The sequence below is a fragment of the Pan paniscus genome, chromosome 1 (assembly GCF_029289425.2).
Source record: "Pan paniscus chromosome 1, NHGRI_mPanPan1-v2.0_pri, whole genome shotgun sequence".
In the NCBI taxonomy this organism is placed as follows: domain Eukaryota; kingdom Metazoa; phylum Chordata; class Mammalia; order Primates; family Hominidae; genus Pan; species Pan paniscus.
In genome coordinates this window covers 117,945,809-117,960,120 of record NC_073249.2, presented here as the reverse complement: position 1 = coordinate 117,960,120, position 14,312 = coordinate 117,945,809, and the positions used below count along the sequence as shown (strand labels likewise).

At 43.0% G+C, this 14,312-nt stretch overlaps 1 protein-coding gene across 3 annotated transcripts in view; it reads right to left on the bottom strand.

The window, feature by feature from the left end:
- SORT1 (sortilin 1) overlaps positions 1-14,312 on the bottom strand; it is an 88,237-nt gene that overhangs the window by 34,814 nt on the left and 39,111 nt on the right. For 2 of the 3 annotated variants that reach the window (XM_034932867.3, XM_055114918.2), the window contains exons 4-8: positions 10,908-11,010; positions 9,915-10,079; positions 6,497-6,570; positions 3,050-3,099; positions 1,321-1,451 (exon numbers count right to left, since the gene is read on the bottom strand). In XM_034932867.3, the coding sequence (XP_034788758.2) occupies positions 1,321-1,451; positions 3,050-3,099; positions 6,497-6,570; positions 9,915-10,079; positions 10,908-11,010 (523 nt within the window). The remainder of the gene's footprint in view (positions 1-1,320; positions 1,452-3,049; positions 3,100-6,496; positions 6,571-9,914; positions 10,080-10,907; positions 11,011-14,312) is intronic. The other variant, XM_055114907.2, reaches the window with a different exon arrangement.

The following is a 14,312-nucleotide window of genomic DNA, read 5'->3' as shown; positions in this document are numbered from 1 at the left end:
TATTATTCTCTGTGCTCCCCCCATACTGCCCTTCCCCCCTTTGCTTGGATTGATCGGGCATGCTCCAGCCTGAGGGTCTCTGCACTGGCTGTGCCTCATCCTACTCTCCTCCCAGATGGCCACATGGTCAAGTTCTTGTTTCACTTAGGTCTCAGAGAGCCCATCCTAAACAGTCTGTCTAAAAGAGCACTGACTCCTGACACTTTGTTTTCTCACTGTTTTAGATTTCTTCGCGGCTTTAATTATTACCTGATACACACACACTCACATTTATATTTATTTATGAGACAGGGTCTTGTGCTGTTACCCAGGCTGGAATGCAGTGGCATGATCACAGCTCACTGCAGCCTCAACCTCCCCAGGCTCAGATGATCCTCCCACCTCAGCCTCCCAAGTAGCTGAGACTATAGGCACATGCCACCATGCCTGGCTAATTTTCTTATTTTTTGTAGAGACAGGGTTTTGTCATGTTGCCCAGGCTGGTCTTGAATTCCTGGGCTCAAGGGATCCACCCGCCTCAGCCTCCCAAAGTCCTGAGATTACAAGTGTGAGCCACTACCCCCAGCCTTCATATTTATTTTTTGAGTATTTATTTTCCCCCTTAAACGTAAGTTCTGAGAGCAGGAAATTCATCTGTTTTGTTCACTGCCATATTCCTGGGACTTAGAATAGTACCTAGCATATAGTAGGCACTCAATTAATGTTATCTAATTATATTTTTATTCTTGGATAATGAGCAAGAGATTGCTTTCTACAGATGTCCATGTCTGAGTAATGCCCAAACACTGGATCAAAATATCCTGGTCGGGCGTGGTGGCTCACGCCTATAATCCCAGCACTTTGGGAGGCTGAGGTGGGGGGATCACCTGAGCTCAGGAGTTCAAGACCAGCCCGGCCAACATGGCAAAACCCCATCTCTACTAAAAATACAAAAATTATCCGGGTGTGGTGGTGCACACCTATAGTCCCACTTACTTGGGAGGTTGAGGCAGGTGAATTGCTTTAATCTGGGAGGCGGAGGGTGCAGTGAGCCGAGATTGCGTCACTGCACTCCAGCCTAGGCAACAGAGAGAGACTTTGTTTCAAAAAAAAAAACAATCCCAAAAAAGATAACAGAATTCACATGGTGACAGAAGGCCAAAGTGCAGAGTAGCCTATCAGTCAATCAGCCTTTGCAAAAAGAATCACCCCTAACACTCACAGTGGTACTAAATATAACAAAAAGACAAGAAACTCTGTCAATGCCATGTAATAAAGAGAATCTATACGAGAGATATTTGCAGAAATATCAGACCCCAAAGGGGAGAGGGCAATACCTACCTTATCAGCCATCACAGAGGCAAAAAGGAAACGTCCCCCAAGACCAAATGAGTAGATTTTCACACCAATAGTTTTGAAGCTTTTTCCCAAGTCTGAAGTTCTCCATAATTCCAGAGCCCCAAGGTCAGCTTCTTAAACAAGACAAAATATTAATTAAAATTTCACTTACTGGTGAGCCTAGTTCAAAGCAGTTGTTTTAGAATCAGTCTTAATTTTATAGCTAAAGCATTTTAAATACTATGCATGTTAATCAAGTGACAACATAAAATGTGATACAGCGGCCAGGCGCAGTGGCTCATGCCTGTAATCCCAGAACTTTGGGAGGCTGAGGTGGGCAGATCACGAGGTCAGGAGATAGAGACCAAACTGGCTAACACCATGAAACCCCATCTGTACTAAATATACAAAAAAATTTAGCCAGGCGTGGTGGTGGGCGCCTGTAGTCCCAGCTACTCGGGAGGCTGAGGCAGGAGAATGGCGTGAACCCGGGATGCAGAGTTTTCAGTGGGCAGAGATCGCGCCACTGCGCTCCAGCCTGTGTGACAGAGCAAGACTCCGTCTCATAAAAAAAAAAAAAAAGTGATACAGCATTAGATATAGGCAATTCATATTTGTGTTTTATTTTATACATTTCAGATTTTATGCTCAATGGAAAGGTAAGAGATTACTTAATTCTAATACAGTGTTTCATAAAAACATCAAAGCCACAGCAGACGGGTGCGGTGGCTCACGCCTGTAATCCCAGCACTTTGGGAGGCCGAGCCGGGTGGATCACGAGGTCAGGAGTTCAAGACCACCCTGGCTAACACGGTGAAACCCCATCTCTACTAAAAATACAAAAAATTAGCCGGGCGTGGTGACAGGCGTCTGTAGTCCCAGCTACACAGGAGGCTGAGGCAGGAGAATGGTGTAAACCCAGGAGGCGGAGCTTGTGGTGAGCGGAGATGGCGCCACTGCACTCCAGCCTGGGCGACAGAGCAAGACTCCGCCTCAAAAAAAAAAAAAAAAAAAGCCACAGCGTGCTGCTCTACTTTCTTCATGGCACAGTTTGGAATTATCTTATCCTATTTTAAATTGTCTTGAGTTTTCTTTTCTTTTCTTTTAAGAGCTGGGGGTCTTGCCACATTGCCCAAGCTGTCCTTGAACTTCTGGGCTCAAGCAATCCTGCTGTCTCAGCCTCCCAAGTAGCTGGGACTGCAGGCATGCAACCATCATGCCCAGCTGGAGTTTTGGTTTTCTTGAATTTACATTCCATGAGGGCAGGCCTTGGGTGTTTTCTTCTCTCCATCCTTAGAACAGTGTTTAGCATATGAGCAGGTGCTCAAATATCTGTTGAATGAGTAAATGAAAGATTTTGCTTTCTGTTTTCAAACTGTGTCAGAGTTTGGGAAGCCAGCTGCTTCTGCAAACACAAACACAACCCTTGCTTTCCTGTAGAAATAACCATGCATTTCAATTTGCTATTGTCTGTAGCATAATATTTGCTTTACATAAATACATTGCTAAGATTAAATATTGCCTCTACGTATAGCCTATATTTTTACTTGATCTGGGTAGTGTAGTAATTTGGTTTTACTTTCAAGATTTTAATAACCACTAACAGCTTTCTTTAGCTATTACAATTTCAGGAGAATGGAGGGACCTTTTATGTTTCTACCTTGCACAACCCAGAAAATTCTACCATGAATGGACAACAGGACATTATTTTCTGGGACTAAAATATACTTACTGCAGGAGCCATTTGCATAGGTTGTAAAGAAGATGGTGTTGTCTGATCCCCTACAATGAGGCAAAAACGGGGAAAAGAAATGGTTTAAGACTGCTGAAGGACTATGTTGACCTTACTCACAAACTTCCTAGCAGGTCTAACAAGCTTCATTCACAGGCACTGACAAGCACCACTTCTCAGGTGCTGAGCCCTGGTCCTTCACAGCTCTGCCTGTCAAGCTCCCCACTGCCCGGCCCATGTGTTGTCTACAGTCCACCACTTCTTTATGTGAACTCTTTCAGGCAGTCATGCTGGTCTACTCACCCTCTCAACATTTGCCTCTGACATTTTTGATCATCACAACTGAGGGGTGGGTGGCGGAGGTGTTATTGGCATCTACCGGGTAGAGGCCAGGGATGTTGCTACACATTTTATGATGCACAGGACAGTCCTCCCACAATAAAGAATTCTTTGATCCAAAATGTCATTAGTGCTGAGATTGAGAAACTCTGTTTTAGAGCACTGTACCATCTGCACAGCCACTTGGCATGCATTTGCCTCCTGTTTTTTATTTTACTTGCATAGTATATGCCTTACCTTTCCTACTATATAAATTAGCTTCTTCAGGGCAGGTACTATACTTTGCTGTTTCCCTTCAGAATCTAGTTCAATGCTTTGTATGAGTTAAATAATTTAGTTCTTCCATCTCAAATAGACAACTAGGTCAGAGGTTGAATTATTTAAAATGTAACCTGGAAAGGGAGTTTGCAGGGAACTAGATTCAGACCCTCCTGGCACTTACTGGATTGCAACCAAAAAAAGGTGTTGGTTTTGAGCATGTTCTTTCAGAACTTTTGGTTGTAAATTCCTAGAAACTAGAGATCTAAAAAGGTGAGTAAACAGCAGCATCCTGGTTATTCATATTTAGACACTAAACAACAACAACAAAAAAAGTTACAAAAGTAAAAACCTTGCATAGGATACAAAACAAAATCCTATTTTAAAATAACTTTTTAGTTTTAAAGATAAGGTTTTGTTTATTTAAGTGACGGAGTCTTGCTCTGTCACCTAGTTTGGAGTGCAGTGGTGCAATCACAGCTCACTGCAGCCTCGAACTCCTCGGCTAAAGTGATCCTCCCATCTCTTTCTCTTGAGTAACGAGGACTACAGGTGTGCACCACCATGCTTGGCTTTTTTTTTTCATTAATTTTTTGTAGAGATGGGGTCTCACTCTGTTGCCCAGGCTGGTCTTGAATTCCTGGTCTCAAGCAATCCTTCCATCTCAGCCTCCCAAAGTGCTTGGATTATGGGTATGAGCCACTGCACTTGGCTAAAGATGAGTTTTAATGATTAAAATTTAACAAAACTTAGCCAGGTGTATGCCTGTAGTTCCAGCTACTGGGAAGGCTGAAGTGCGAGGATCACTTGAGCCCAGGAGGCAGAGGCTGCAATGAGCAGAGATCGTGCCACTACATCCCAGCCTGGGTGACAGAGCCAGGCCTTATCTTAAAAAAAGAAAAAAAAATTATTTACACATGACCTACATGTTTTAGTTCCATCAGGAGTGAAACAATTTAACTTAGTTATCTTAAAAATTACTTCCACCTGGTACGGTGGCTCATGCCCTGTAATCCCAGCACTTTTGGGAGGCTGAGGTGGGCGGATCAGGAGGTCAGGAGTTTGAGACCAGCTTGGCCAACATGGTGAAACCCCATTGCTACTAAAAATACAAAAGTTAGCTGGGTGTGGTGGCACACGCCTGTAATCCCAGCTACTCAGGAGGCTGAGGCAGGAGAATCACTTGAACCTGGGAGGTGGAGACTGCAGTGAGCCGAGATTGCACCACAGCACCCCAGCCTGGGCAACAGAGCAAGACTCCGTCTCAAGAAAAAAAAAATTCCTTCCTTCCTGATAAAACTGTATAAGGTACAAATACAATTCATTAGAATACATAAAACGAAAGCAAATGTGGCATGCGTACCAGAGTGGTGCTATAAAAACCTCATTAAAAAAACATTTCTGGGGCTAGGCATGGTAGCCCATACCTATAATCCCAGTACTCTGGGAGGCTGAGGAGGAAGGATTGCTTTAGCACAGGAGTTTGAGACCAGCCTGGGCAACATAGTGAGACCCCCTATCTCTACAAAATAAAAATACAAAAATTAGCTAGGCATGGTGGCACATGCCTGTAGTCCCAGCTACTTGGGAGGCTGAGGCAGAAGGATCACTTAAGTCCAGGAGGTCAAGGCTGTGGTAAGCCATGACTGTGCCACTGTACTCTAGCCTGGACAAAAGAGCAATACCCTATCTCAAGAACAAGAACATTTCTAGAAAAGGCCTACTTTATTTAAGCAATATATTTAATATTTTAATCAATCTTGGTAGACATATTTCAAATCTGTATTCTACACTTTCCTGATTCCTAGAGTACAGGAAACTCTTGGGATTGTGGGTCATCATCATGAACATCAATTCTATCAAACTATAACACAGTGTTCCCATTAGAAGTTACTAACACAGGTGTACTTTCTTGATCTAGCACTAAATAATTTAATACTGATTATTCTCTAAGTTTTTGTCTGCTCTTTTAGAGTAATTCCACCTCCTTCCAGCTCTCAGGCTGTAATTCTAATGCTGTTACGTGCTTATTGCAGCAGTTACATATCCTACCTCTGTAACCAATCTGCTATAAACTGGGATTCACAAATTAGCTGAAATTAGTCAAAGGGAAAGGAGAAAGAGGCTCTAAACAACATTCTGAGCCTAATCAGATTTTGGAGGCATGAAGCCTGTTAATTCAGTTCTTGCTTAGCCATCCCCACATTCTCCAAATAAGCCTCCTTTCACAAAAGGAAAAAACTAAAGCCCAGAAAGGTTGAGCCCCTGACTAGCAGCAGAGTGAGGACAGAACAAAGGTGACGAGACTCCCAAGTAAGAGCTCCCTCCACTCCATCCTCTTTAAGCAGGCACCCGGAGGGGCAGGGAATCTCTCCAAGAAAAGTGAATGAGTTTTGGTGCGCAATGTGACTTCAGGAGTCTGGAAGCTCTTTCAGCTTTCTTCCTGATTCCTTGCCATGTTCTACATGACTGAAATGGAACTCTAGACAAGAGGGTAAATCTGGGCATGGAGAAGTATTTAAATCCCTAAATTAAAGCTATATTTTATTGTATTTTAATTGATGTCACCATTCATGGAGAATGAACCCTGGGCAGGCAGCAGCAACTCAGTCACCTGCCTTGTTTTATACTTTATGTTCTAACATTTAAGTGAGACTAAGTCTTCTTTTCCAGCGGAATGAGAAGCTCCTCCAGGTCAAGGCCTGTGTCACACCCCTCTCCAATATCTCTTATGGCACCCTGAAGAGTACTTGGCACACAGTAAGTGCTCAATATTTATTCATGTGATTTTTGGCAGCGCTATCAGGAAGGGTTTAGGGCTCTGCACAGATGGAGTGTTCTGTTACTCACCATTTGGCCAAACATACTGCTTTGTGGATTTCTTCCCATTTTCCCCCAAAATTCTTGGACACCCACAGGCCATTCTGAAAGATTATAAATGACTTATCAAAATTCTAGCTTTATCCTGTGTAGTTGCTTGTATGACCTTTAATATTTCATATCCAATCATTCAGGACAGGAAAAACACACACTGAAGCTCCATCAGAGCTGCCCGAGCTCCACAGACACACACATGGTTTATCTGGGCCCTTTTGGGGTCTTGGAAGTTCAGAATAACAAATGCGTATGAAGTGCCTATTATGTGCCAGGCACTGTACCAGATGTTGCACTGGGGATACAAAGATGAATAAGACACACTCCCTGCTGAGAGAAGGGGCTCACAGTTTAACAAGGCGCATAGATAAGAAGAAAGTTCAACACTATGCAGAGTTATAAAATATGGTCTAGTATAGAAGTGAGGAGAGGAGGAACATTGCATCAGAGATGGTGTCCTGAAGAAGACAGGTGCACTGAGTTTTAAATGATGAGCAGTGGGACCAAAAGAAGGCAAACAGGGAGATGAGGTGTTGCTGCACAAAGAGAGACTAGTATTAGCAAACGCAAGGAGGTCATAAACCCTGCAGTGTGTGCAGGGAGCTAAAAGCCATCAGGCATTACTTGAGTGCAAATTCCAAGGTAAGCAAATGAGGAACTAACGCTAGGTAGAAAGGTGAGGCCAGCTCACAGAGAGCCTTCCTTCTGTGCCATGGTAAGGACTCCAGGGTTTATTGCATATGAGGTGCTCTCAGGAGGAATGTGTGCTAAGCAGGAGGATGACACAGTCCGTTTCACTTTCTTAGGTGGAGTACTTGGACGTGAATGGGAAAGATGGATTTCAGAGGGTCCAGACTAGAGGCAAGGAAAAGCAGTGAATGACTGCCACATTAGTTCGGTAAGAGCTAATGAGGTCTTGAACACTGGCCATGAGGAACAGGCTCTGCAAGAATTTAGAAGCTAGCATAGTAGAACTGGATGACTTCTCCTGCAGGGCAGGATGAGAGGTAGGGGTGTGTGTGTGTGTGTGTGTACGCACGTGCATGCACATGCATGTAAGTTGGTCACTCTAGTTTCCTGGTTGGGGTATAGGATGCATTGTGATATCATTAACTAGTATAAGGATTAAGGGAAGAAGATCAGGTCTGAGAGAAGAGTAGGGAGGAAGCTCAGTTTTAAATTGATTTAAGGTGCTTGTGGAACATCCAGCTAGAGATATTCAGGGGGCAGCAAGACAGGAATATGATGCATTAGGGGAAAGCCAGGGCTAGAGATAAGGATTTGAAAATCTTATACATTATAGGTGGTGGTAGCTAAATGGTAAGAGTGGAAGAGAATGCTCAGTGAAATGAGGAGTAGGCATTTAAGGGTAGGCTGAAAGGACGTTAAGGAAGGAACTAAAAGGAATAATGTCACAGAAGCCAAACAATTAGAGTTCTCAAAAGGAGGGATTGGCCAATAGTTTGAAATGTAGCAGAGACTTAACAAAATTCTGACTGACAACATTACACCGGCAATGTGAGCTTACTGAGCTCCGCCTCAGTGGAGATGGGACAGAGATGTCCTAGTCTAGCTGAAATTAAATGTAACTTATTTAGGCAGAATTTATGTTCAGTACTCCTGTACTCTCACCCACCATTCTCCTCTAACTTTTTCTCCCCTGGTAATACTCACATCCTAGCATTTCTAATTTACCTAATTCTACTTATAAAGACAAGGCAGAATTTGATACCACTGATTTGCACTTTAGTACAAATTGGTCCCTCTTCTCCATCCCAATTATATGTACTTCAGACTTACCCTTAAATGGAAGAAATTTCAGGTACAGAAGCAGACTGTATCTGTCTCTTCCTGAGGACAGTGCTGTTTTAATAACCCTGAGACACTTGGTAAGGAAGATGCAGTAGTCAAAGGGGAGCTCTATGGGTCTGTTCACTCCTTGCTCCCTTGTAGTGCTTTCAGCTTAAGCTGCTGGAGGCCAATTTCCAGGAATTGTTGTTCTAAGATCTGAAGCTTACTCCCCAGCAAGCTAGTTTCCTTCCTCTGGCCTCCACTGCTAAGCATAACTCTGAGGCCGGACACAGTGGCTCACACCTGTAATCCCAGCACTTTGGGAGGCCGAGGCGGGCAGATCACCTGAGGTCAGGAGTTCGAGACCAGCCTGGCCAACATGGTGAAACCCTGTCTCTACTAAAAATACAAAAAAATTAGCTGGGCCTGGGTGCACATGCCTGTAATCTCGGCTACTCTGGAGGCTGAGGCAGGAGAAGCACTTGTACCCGGGAGGCGGAGGTTGCAGTGAGACCAGATTGTGCCATTGCACTCCAGCCTGGGCAAGAAGAGCAAAACTCTGTCTCAAAAAAACAAAAACAAAAACAAAAGCAAAAAAAAAACATAACTCTGGCCCTCCTGGTGCCCCTCAGCCTCACCTCTGCTCAAAAATCTCCCCACAGAAGGCTCAGAACCCAGACCTCTCTTCCAGTGCCCTTCGTCCTCCTATGTCATCCTTTGCTCAGCCTGACTTGTTCACAGTTGATGATCTTGTTTCGGACCCCAAAACAGTCAGTACAGCAATGACTCTCAAACTTTGGTGCTCAGGCTCAGCTGGGGAGCCTGTTAAAAATATTAGCCACCCCACAACAGAAGTCATTGATTTATTACATCTGGGTTTGGGCAAAGGGATGTGCCTCTTGAACTAGCTCCTCAGGTGTTTCTATCTGATGAGAGAAGGCCATAAAAATGTAAAGTATAATTCTGATTATTATAGTCTAGCAACTCAGCCACTTTGGGCCCTTAACCACAATAAAGGAGACTGGTCCTCCAGGAAAGGAGAAGCTGAATGTGTTCCTCAGAGAACTTTGAGAAGTGGGAGGGTTAGGGAAACACACTGGTTTCTGGGGAAAGTATAGGAACGTGGTAGGGAGCGCGGGGATTTAAGACTTTGGATATTTAATACATGAGTGTCAAAGACAGAAATCAGTATGTTTTATAAACTGAGGACATAACAAAAAAGAAAAAAATTAGAAAGATGTTGTTTGATCATAGGAAAGGAACAATGACAACATCAGGAGTTTGACAATTTATGCTTGTCCCTTGTAGCACAAGAATGATTAAATTAAACTGTTTTCTAGTTCATTACTCCAATACCATACATTTAGTCACTTAAAAAAATTACAGTGACAACTAGGCATCACACTTACCTGGAATAGATAGCATGTGGAAATCGTGTCCTTTACCAAATAGGAAAAAGTGTCAAAAAAAATACATACTTCATGCCATAAGGAGACTCGAAAGAAGTCCAATATTAAAAGCATTTCCTAAAGGATCCTTCTAAGACAGTACATTTGAGACTATAAAATGCAAAAGGCAAACCATGTTCCTCAACTGGACTTACTTCAGTGCTGAGAGCTAAAAGATAATCAGAATTCTGAGGGCTATACATCATCTGAGTGAGAGGATGAAAAGGGAGATCTGTTTGCACAAAATTCTTCGCAAAATCTGATGATCTGAAGATTCTTCCTCCACGACTTCCTCCAGACACCTCTGCTGTTAATACCACCTGATAGGAAGAGGAAAGATCTGATTCAGGGTATGATACTATCTATGCAAGCACAGGAATTCTTACACCATTTTCACCAGACATTAGTTAAGAAATTTTAGTTCTAGAAATAAGAAGAGTTATAAAAACTGATTAGTTGTTCCACTCTACCCCTTGGGTCTTATTCTTATAAAAAAATAACACCCTGAACTGAGCTGGGACATCATATCTGTGGGTTCAAGCCTAGATTAGGCTGAGATTAGTTTTCCAAAAAACTAAAATGTTGTCATAGGTTATATACATTGTAATGTTAAGCAACTGCTGCATAATTATTAAGGGCTTTGGTGCACCTTGGGCGGGGAACAAAAACAAACCTGTGTGCTCAGAGTTTCATTCTTATATGATCGATATTAAATTGTGTTTAAGGCAGGCACAGTGGCTCATGCCTGTAATCCCAGCACTTCAGGGGCTGAGGTGGGTGGATTGCTTGAGCCCAGAAGTTCAAGACCAGCCTGAGCAACATGGCAAAACCCTCTACAAAAAAATATAAAAATTACCCAGGAGTGGTGGCAAGAGCCTGTAGTCCCAGCTACTCAAGTGACTGAGGTGGGAGGATCCCTTGAGCCTGGAAGGTCAAGGCTGCAGCAAGCCGTGACGGTATCACTGCACTCCAGCCTGGGAGACAGAGTGAGACCCTTAAAAAAATTGTGTTTAATTTTAAAATATAAATATAGCAATACTAAACTAAAATACATTACTGTGAATCACTGGACCATGCCAATACTAATATCTGACAGCTCTGCATGTGGTATCAAGCACAAGCTTTATGTATACAAGAATGAGTCTCACCTTTCCAGAGTTCTCAGGACCAATAGCCATGCCAAATTCAGTCCGAATAAAGGTGTTATTGATGAGATTTGTAATATCCTTAAAGTTCTTCCCATAATCCTCACTGAGAGGAAGAAAAAAAGGGCAAATTTAGGGTGCAGTGGTCATGGATATTACTGAGTTCCTACTCAGCTTTCATTCTCCCTTTCCACCAATCATGCTGAGAGACTCGGCTCACCCTGAACAGCCACATTCCTAGCTCCAGAGGTGCCCTGGTGAGTCCGAAGAACATTCCACCCCCCCCCCCAACCCGCTCACCAGTGATGGGGGTTCAGGAATCGGGGAGTGACTCAGGATGAGCCAATGGGAGATAAAAGGTGGGTGGGAAATTTGGGGTCTTCTAGGAAGCACACTGCCTCCCACTTATGATAGCCACCTGATAAAATGGTCTATATTCCTTCAGACCAGCAGTTCTCAATCAGGGTGCTTTTGTCCCCCAAGAAACATTTGGTAATGTTTGCAGACTTTTTTTTTTCCTTTGAGACAAGATCACACTCTGTTACCCAGGCTGGAGTGCAGTGATGCAATCTCAGCTCAGTGGTGCAATTCCCAGGCTCAAGTGATTCTCCAGCCTCAGCCTCCTGAGTAGCTGGAATTACAGGTCCGTGTCACCACGCCTGGCTAATTTTTGTATTTTAAGTAGAGACGGGGTTTCACCACATTGCTCAGGCTGGTCTTGACTCCCAAGCGCAAAGTGATCCGCCCGCCTCGGCCTCCCAAAGTGCTGGGATTACAGGCATGAGCCACTGCGCCCGGTCCTACAGACATTTTTGATTATCACAATGCAAGGCTGAGGTGCTACTGGCATTAAGTGGGTAGTGGCCAGCGATGTTGCCAAACATCCTAAAAGGCACAGGACAGTCCCACAATAATAAAGAATTACCTGGCCCCAATGTCAAGAGTACTAAGGTTGAGAAACCCCAATGATGCAGTATGTGAACACACAGTAAAGACTGCTATCGTCATTCTGTCACAATGGGAGCACAGAGAAGGTAATTTCAGAATACCTGAGAAGCAGAGCCTATGACACTGAATTGAATTGACCCTGAAGCCTGTCATTCCTCTGTACTTAGTTACAGAATCAACTATTCCCTTATTATTCAGGTTAGTTTAAGGTGCAAAGTGCTCCCAAAGGCTTCTAACTAATCTATTAATCCACAGTAGTTATGATAAAGCTGTAAATGAAGCTGTAGCAAGTTCTTGAAGTTTTTCCCCGTAGAAGTTACCATCCCTAGGCACAAGTCTGTAAGGCACTCAGTACATGAAATACAGCTAGGAAAAACAAACAAACTTAATCTCAACTCTCAGAGTTTCCAAGCTTTTTCCAAAAGTTCATTCCAACAATATCTTTGAGAAGTATTCGAATCCATGTTTAGATTCTGGAAAATAAAAGCAAAAATTCCATAGCTGTCTAACCCTGACAGGTTTAATACTATGTATAGCTCTCTTACACAATACACAATGCTAAATCTTAATGTTCATTAAATTTAAGTATCCATCAATGAAGACTGCTGTGCACTGCAAATTTTTGCACACAGATAAATGTAATCTGCAGTGGTCTTCAATGATAGAATATAGTTATGTGTTGCATGAAGATGTTTTGGTTACCAATGGACTGTTTATATGATGGTGAGTCCAGATTATGAAACCATATTGTTACCATGCCTTTTCTATGTTTAGATATACAAACACTTAGTACTGTGTTACAGCTGCCTACAGTATTCAGTACAGTAACATGCTCTACAGGTTTGTTGCCTAGGAACAAGAAGTTATACCATATAGCTGTGGTGTGTAGCAGGCTATACTGTCCAAGTGTAAGTACACTCTGTGATGTTTGCACAATAATGAAATCACCTAATGATGCACTTCGCAGAATGTATCCCCATCAATAAGTGAAGCTTGAATGTACATGATGTAAATGATGTTACAGGTTTTGGTAGCGGCCTCAACAAATAAAGAATTGCAGAACCATGAGCAGTGTAAGGGGCTGAAGTGAACATCTTGTCCAACTCCCTCATTTCACAGATGAGGAGTTGCAAGGGAAGGCAATTTATCAAAAGTCAACTAGTTAATTAAGGGCAAAATTGAAACTATAGTCCAATTCTCTGAACCTTTAGCCCTAAACTGGAGATAACTTTTAATTATCTGTGAGGATTTTTTCCCTTACAAACTGGGGTCTTCCTCTATCTTGCTGGGGGCTTATGACCTGGCAGAAGAGATCAGCTAAGAGAAAGTTGGAGACAGAAGGGAAGTATCCATGTGTGTATGTAGAGGTCCCTGATAATATGCTGAAACAAACTACATATGTCTAAGTTGTCTGAATGACTCTATCCTTCCTTAAGTACATACACACACACAGAAAATTCCTAGATAAATGAAATACAATTGGGCGCCACCCAACAGAGTCCTATATTATATTACCCTTTCTTTGGCTTTGCAGTAGATCAGCTCTTATCTTCCTGACAGCTGGCCAAGAGATGTGCATAAACAATTCCCAGCTCTACAGTGCATGTATCATCAACAGCTCTGTAAATCTTCCAAAGGGGTTGAAGCAGCCTGATTAGTACTAGTTTACAAATTGGTCCTCCTTCATGACATCCCCAGAGAATCTCCACAAACCTGTTGGCAAGCCTGCTTGCTTTTTAAGAACTTGGCACAACAAACACATCCCTGCCCTTCAAAAAAAGAAACCAGCATGAGCAAAACAAAAAATCACCTGCTACAGCACTCTGGTACTTTAGTCCGTTAAATAAATGGAGAAAATGAACTAGTATCAACCTGCTGGGACTTAAGTAGGGTTCTAGCAAGGCCACTTTGGGCCCAGGGGTATATTTCTTAACATAATGCTTTATTTAAATGTAGCTTTATTTTCTATCAGCATACATATCATGAAGATATGTATGGTCTCAAACTCCTGGCCTCAAGCAATCTTCCCACCTTGGCCTCCCAAAGCTCTAGAATTAGAGGCGTGATCCTAGCACTTTATTTTCTATCAGCATATGTCATGAAGAGGAAATTGATGAAGCAACTTTGATAAATCTAATTTTCAAATTCCATATGATAATAGCGTTATGAACAGCCGTTGAATGATAAGTAAACAGTTAAAACGCTGTGAAACCAACTGCTTTAGAAACAAGTCTTTTTGGCCGGGCGTGGTGGCTCACGCCTGTAATCCCAGCACTTTGGGAGGCCAAGGCAGGTGGATCACAAGGTCAGGAGTTCAAGACCAGCCTGGCCAAGATGGTGAAACCCTGTCTCTACTAAAAACACAAAAATTAGCCAGGCGTGGTGGCACGCGCCTGAAATCCCTGCTACTCAGGAGGCTGAGGCAGAGAATTGCTTGACCCCAGGAGGCAGAGGTTGCAG